At 34.3% G+C, this 6,902-nt stretch overlaps 2 protein-coding genes across 2 annotated transcripts in view; both read right to left on the bottom strand.

Moving 5' to 3' along the window:
* The window catches only part of LOC106107811 (gamma-aminobutyric acid type B receptor subunit 1), a 10,188-nt gene extending 5,541 nt beyond the window's left edge, over positions 1–4,647 (bottom strand). Inside the window, exons 1-6 of the mRNA XM_013288815.1 lie at positions 4,492–4,647; positions 3,848–4,048; positions 3,422–3,691; positions 2,531–2,665; positions 1,837–2,007; positions 7–97 (exon numbers count right to left, since the gene is read on the bottom strand). Coding sequence (XP_013144269.1) covers positions 7–97; positions 1,837–2,007; positions 2,531–2,665; positions 3,422–3,691; positions 3,848–4,048; positions 4,492–4,647 — 1,024 coding nt within the window. The remainder of the gene's footprint in view (positions 1–6; positions 98–1,836; positions 2,008–2,530; positions 2,666–3,421; positions 3,692–3,847; positions 4,049–4,491) is intronic.
* Positions 4,648–5,521: 874 nt separating this feature from the next.
* LOC106107813 lies at positions 5,522–6,354 on the bottom strand. Its single transcript, XM_013288816.1, has 2 exons — positions 6,138–6,354; positions 5,522–5,850 (listed from the first exon to the last, which is right to left on the bottom strand). Exons 1-2 carry the CDS (start codon positions 6,352–6,354, stop codon positions 5,522–5,524), a joined length of 546 nt encoding a protein of 181 aa, XP_013144270.1.
* Positions 6,355–6,902: the final 548 nt, after the last annotated feature.

Here is a 6,902-nt window from a genome sequence, read left to right on the forward strand (position 1 = left end):
GATTACGTACTGCGTCGCTTGGGTCGGAAAGAAACGACTGTCTGGTAACAATCTCTATACCCGACTTCTTGCAATGTGCCTCTAAATCATCAACCGTCTAAAACAAAATTAAATTAGTTTTTATGAACGCTCATTTGTTTTTAAACGACTTCGAAAGTAGGATGTTTTTGATCCGATTTACTTGATTTTTAGTTTGATGCGCAATAATTGCAATTTGGTCCCATTTCTTTTTAAATTTAAAACTATCGAGTAGTTTTTAAGGTTTTCTTATAAATGTCTACCAACATTTCGTTAATAATTTGTTTAGCCTTGTCTGTGTAACATAAATATACGAACATATGTAAATTTTAATTGCCTCTGTTTGTTTATTAGAGTTTCATAAATAAATTTTGACACAGCTGGGTAGCGAACCCTAGACGAGCTTAGTAACCGATCATTTTAACCGCAACCCTAAGGGGTCTTGTAAAAGCTTTATAAATGTTTTGAGCTTTAATAAGATAAAGTTATTTAATTAAATGAAAATTTTGAACTTCGTTAAAAGTTTAAAATGAGTAATGGGATTTGCAAAAAGAAAATAAATTCTAATCTTAATTGGTCCAATAAAATTAATTAAAGTAAATGTTACGTTATTCTTTAATTTGATAATTTCGGTAAGATGTAAAGATGGGAGTATGGGGTAACACGAATGGATAAGATACGAAATGTGTATATTAGAGGAATTTTAAGAGTAGCCCCAGTGGTAGAGAAAGTAAGGAGTAAAAGCATGGTTTGGTCATGTTATGAGAAGGGATGCATCGCATATTACAAGGAGAACGTTAGTTATGAGTGTGGAGAGATACATCGGTAGAGGTAGATCTAGGAAGAGATTGATGGATTGCGTAAAAGGTGACATGATCAAAAAGGGAGTGATGACTGAGATGACGTATGAGAGAGTTATTTGGAAGACAAGAACCTGTTGTGCCGACCCTAGGGGAGTAGGATAAAGAAGATGATGATGGTGATGTTTACAAAAACAATAGACTAGCGTTAAATTACAATAGTATGTTGTTTAAAAGACTGACCAACAATAACATCCCATTTTAGCTGAATAGAAATCGGATAAGCAAAATGTAGAGGCTAGAACTATATAGTGTCATATAAAATAATGAAAAGACCCATTTCCACCAACGCATTAATAAAATGTACGAGTCGTTAAATAAAAGTATACGGCAATATAAAATATAATAATGGTAAAACAGGATTTGAAATAGACGTATTAGCTACATTGTGCACAGTAGCGTCATTGTTACGTCCCGTAAGAGCCTATTCATGTAACATAACTGTGGATTTTCATTGTTGTAACACTTGTATCAATACATATGGGTATCTCGCTTATCTTTTTTTTAATAAACAGAGAAATCAGTATGTTAAAAATATTCAACAATGGAATTTGCACTACGTAATTTACTGAAAAAATATCTATTACACAATAAGGTACCTAGTATTATCATAAAGTATTCGCTTTCTCTAAAATAATAAGGTTTTTGATGCTTATTGCGATTTTCGCTATATCCAGTTGAAGTAAAATTATTTTCAGGCCTTCGTGATAATGAAAATTCTTACTTTGGTAAGAACCTATTTTAGAGTTTCATCTGGTTCTGCCAGCTTCGTAGTATTTTCAACATTTTCATATATGTACGTAATTTAAATGAGAAGCTTATAATTTGTCACGTACCGTAATATTGTAATGTCAATTTAGTCCTAAATTAAATATTCGTATATTAACTGAGCAGGACAGTTAGTGAATTAAGTTTTTTAAAGAACGTCGTTGTATCAAAATAAATAAGTACAACTTACCGATATGAAAACTTCTTCAGCCTGTTGTAGTATAGCGATTCGGGACCAGCCGAATTTCTGCATTAGTTTTATTCTAGTAGGGTTATGCACTGTAGCCGAGGGATGAGTCCGAAATAGCGTCGGAAATCTCGCACGGTCTGATAACGCCGGTGATGATGCCCCATAACATAGCTAGATAAACAAACAATAACCTTTTAGTGATTGTTAGAGTGGGTATTAAAAAAAAAAAGCTTGCTCTCAGTGATATAACAGTAGGGTTGTATACGTATCCTCTTCATATTTGAAAACTGTACAGTGGCGGAAATCTGCAGTGTTCCACTTTTGGGAAAAATTTCCTTGGTCAACGAGACAAACTCCGCCTCTTCTTACAAATAACTAATAAGATGAGATAAATAGCGAGTAGTTCAACCGAAGAGGTAATAAAAAGAAACAAGCCTTGTATTAACCGACTTTTTTTTTCGTACAGACACATTTATAAGCTGCTTTGTATTGTATTTTGTTTCAAAATATTCGAGCGACTATAGCTTTGAGGGACACCACCAGTTACCCTGATTGTACAAATATGTTCTGGTAGATACATTTTAAACTAGAATTTTTACTTTTCTTATATGGGTTATAAAAATAAGTCGAAAGTTTAAGTAATTAATATTGCTATGGCGAGGAAACTGTAAACATTAGGTAATGTAATACGTACGACCATTAGGTTCCACATCTTTGCGGCTTCGGCGACCGTAGTGCAAACTGTAGAACAACCAGCTAACAGCAACAACTTTTGCGGTGGATTGTATAACAAGTTGTACATTACACTTGCACCAAGCCCTGGTTCACACTGACGATGAAAACATTGATGTAAGAATTCAACTATTATTTTATATCAATATTTACATTTTATTCTAATAGAAAAAAGCAGATAGCTTAATGGCTGACATGCAGCATTTAAAAATATATAGACGGGACACAATGAACAAAAATTTTACAACTGTACTTTCTCTGAAAGGTACAATGTCAGACGTCAAGTTTAGTACGTATCCTCGTGTCTTTGTATTGCCATGTTATAAAACATTTTACAAAATTATAAGCATTAAAAACAGTGTTATAAAGTGAAACATAAACACTTAAAATTTATTTAATGATATTTATTAGCAATTAATTATATTGACATGTGGTTTTGAGGCTAACAATAAATAGCGTTAGTGATCATGAGAAAATGTCTCTAGTGAATTGTCAACTATGCCACTTCTTTATTTTTTTTATATTTCTTTGCTGCCATGTAAGCAATTTTAAGTTCATTTGTTTATATAATTTGTCCAAAAATTTAAATGAAATGTACATTTTTTAAGTATACCTAACATTCATTATACTTAATATCGGCTACCTCTTTAATCATATTGAACAGTAACTTGAAACGTCACTCCAATGACGTCACGGCGACGTGTTCATACAGTGTGCAAAATAATTTATCTCATGAAATAATCTGATAAGACAAATGAACACAGCGTCATCGGCTATACGTTGGCGTACGTGGGAAGATATGACATACTTAAGCATACACGAGATAAGTGACTTTAAGTTTATTTTTGCTTACCTTACTATCATTGCTGTGTAGTAGTAATTTAAATCCCGACAATAGATCAGACCGAGCGTTGACATCAGCCAGAGCCAGTTCAGCTGCTGGCATACACGCCTGTCCACCCTGCCAGCCACCCTCGCCTTCCATAGGAAATATCCCGCCGATATGTAAATCATTATCAGGCCTACCCTCGCTATACCGGTTAAACCCACCCATATACAAAAGAAGCAACATCCGAGACTTCTTTGCTCCACTCGCTCTTCTTCCACAAATCCATTTTCCTACCTTAAAAATTAAACACTTGGCAACAACGAATAATTGCACTAAAGCATTCACTAACGATTTAAGATCGCAATGCAATTTACTAGTTCGTAAACTAAGGTATTTATTCACAGTTGTTTTTAATTTGACTAGAGGACGCTTTGAATAGTGAAAGTTTACGCGCACTCTGGTGGACGATATTATTTTAGTGTACATGTGCGCGGTCGCCCATACGAACGGTAGACATAGCCTAATAAACGGTAAACTCCGTATGTAATGTGGCATCGTGTGTATAGGGGACGCTTGCCCCGAGCCAGGCCGGGTCATCGTTCGCGGCGAGGATTTGTCATTGTACACCTTTCTCATTTTCCATTCTCCGACCTGAAACAAACAACAGACTTCTGCAATTGTTTGAAAAATTCTAGCGGTATTTCCAAACCGCTACGACTTAGGGCTATGACACACTCAACGGACAGCAACATCTGCAGTTTCTCTGGTTTTGCAGATAGCTATGTAAGTTTATAATTATGTTAAGGTCTCCTGACTATCACTAGTGTTCCAAAAATTATCTCAGTTAACAATATGGGATAAGCAATAGATAGATTTTTCCCATATTCATTGATTAAAAACAACGTCGATATACTTCAAATTAAGATTCAACACATAATAGGTATTGGAAAATGAAAAAGTTCAAATCTAATTCCACATCTTTTTAAAGAACGATGGAATCGAAAAAAAAACATTCCGAGAATGCGCTACTAACAAGTCTTAATTAGGTTGGTAAAACAAAAGAACTTTATAATCAAAATTCCCGTTGCTCTAACGAGTACGTGGTTCATGACAACATAAGTTGGTAGGATCTTTAGTTTCACGTAACATGCTAGTTCTAGACAGGCTGTAATGAGCAGTTGCATCCTCCGTACACACGCCCACCTCGCATTGTTCCCGACGTGAATATTAAATGCTGTTTGCAGAGCCATCTACCGTGTAACATGTACCATCAGCTATTATACAACTTTGATTCCGCAGAGTTATCCGGCTTGCTTCGTTAAATATTCAAATGTCGAATGAATTCGAGATCAAAGGATGTTTGTTCCATCGCTTGCACAGACGTGTAATTTAATACATTGCTCTGCTTATCAACAGATGTAAGCAGAATTTTGTACTTAGCTTACATCAATCAAACAAATCTAATGTAGTTGAGATTAAATAATACTTTATGTATAATATAATTATAAAGAGAAAAGGTGTGTTTTTTTTTCATAAAATGGAGCCACTTTTCTATCAGTCAATGCTATTATTTTCACTATGTTACGTTATGTATTTATTTAAGAAAAGTAATTAACATTACCTATATTACACACAAATAAGCAATGAATGTATTTTTCATTATTCATTTCAAGTGACATTTACAAGAAAAGTGCACACAGAAATATCGTATCATGTGATAAATTCAGTAGTTATTGATCTGGCGAGTGTAAGAGCCAGTTCTGTGTCGGTCACGTAATTTTGAAGTAAAAAGAAATCTTCAGTTAATCCGATTGGCGCGATTCCAACTTCATATCTTTAGATGAGAATCTGTCTAGGTACTCATAAGTAATTGCAATATTTACTTGTTGCGAATTATTGTGTAAAAATATTTAATAAGTACAACAAGCTAAATTACGTACCCTACGGGAGTAGGATAAGAAGAAAGCTGATGATGATGATGAAACAAAATTCAATTTTCTGTTCTTGTGCTGTGTATATTTTTTAGTTACGGAACGTTATGATAGCTTTTTAGCGTTTGTTTTCAAAGCGAACTAATTAAATAAAAATTAAATAAGTACAGAGTGTTGTAAAAATAATTTATTTTTATGACTTCAAAATAACCGCCACAACTTTTGAACGTAACGCATTTTCTGGCTTCGGTTTTCGCTTTTTCTTTAATTTAGTCTTTTTTTCTTTTTCCTTAACACTTATACCCTTTCCACCGAACTCACGATGCGAACTCCACGGCATAGCTAACGCCCCAATTCCGTGTTCACGCATATCTCTTACTTTGAAACGATTCCAAGCGAAGCAACAGACCCTTATCTTATCTTTACAGCCGGGTACCTCGGTGAGGAAGCGATTACCAGTGCACAGTTTACTATCAATACAAATCCCTCCGAGGTTCCAACATGGCGTCGTCATCATTGACCCTGGAGAATAATTATTGCTAAAAATAGCTGATATCTAAGTGTAACAATTATATAGAGACAGATTTTTTAAACGATTCAGCTTTTTGATACACAACTGATACAGGAGGGTTGAATTTTTTGTACGAAAGGTTTATATAGATATGCCAATTCCATTTTAACCTCAAAACCGAAGAATGGCTGAACGAATTTTGACGAGTTATTAAAATGGTATTTTTTTCCGAATTCATAGGGATAGAACTTTTATTAACATTGTTATTAATTATTAAACACATTTACAATAAACATACTTCGAGATGAAGCAAGCGATGCTAAGGCAGTGTGGTACGCCAGTAATTCAGCTCGCAAATCTTCGTATTCCTCGTCAGCTGACAAATCCAAATTGGCATCTTCTCGTAAACCAGTTATTAGCCTCGTACCAAACTCTTCGCTACTTCTAACCTCTTTAGCATGTGGTGTTTGTTCTATTGAATTACCAAACAAGAGAACTAGAACAACTAGAAGCATTTCTAAAATTGAAACTCTAACAAATACAATCCGATATTGATATTACGCTATGTTTGATTTTATTGACGCCGTATACATAAATCTTTTGATAACTTTTATTTCGCTACGAATATAATTTTTATATTCGTAGCGAAGCGTAGTGTTAATCTAGTTTAGAAAAAAATACGTGATATTTTGATTTTATTGTGTTGGTTTTTTGCTATAAAAAACTCCATCGAATTATGGGTTAAATTGATCCATACAATGTGGGTTGTATTGAATTGTTTCAAAATATCTTCTCTTTTGTTCTTCAAAAACACAAAGATCGATATTTGTCCTGGTTTTTCGGCTATGGATACCAACTTCGTCGTAGGGATGTAATGTAACGCGTCGACATAATTAAACCTATAAATGTGACCAATGTAACCACACTTTAATAGTGTTCAATAGCAGAGTGAGGTAATTAGTGTAGAGGTGCCATGTAATGAAAAGTCGGCTAATTGACACAGCTATTTTAGCGTTACGAAATAAATGATCAACGTCAGATAAAACGCATTGCGTATGAGTTC

The sequence above is a fragment of the Papilio polytes genome, unplaced genomic scaffold (assembly GCF_000836215.1).
Source record: "Papilio polytes unplaced genomic scaffold, Ppol_1.0 DF821845.1, whole genome shotgun sequence".
Classification (NCBI taxonomy): Eukaryota; Metazoa; Arthropoda; class Insecta; order Lepidoptera; family Papilionidae; genus Papilio; species Papilio polytes.

Excerpts from the sequence above, each read along its gene's own strand:
- LOC106107813 (XM_013288816.1), bottom strand. The coding sequence starts at position 6,354 with ATGCTTCTAGTTGTTCTAGTTCTCTTGTTTGGTAATTCAATAGAACAA. Across the intron at positions 5,851-6,137 it reads ATCGCTTGCTTCATCTCGAA|GGTCAATGATGACGACGCCA; the intron begins GTATGTTTATTG and ends ATTATTCTCCAG.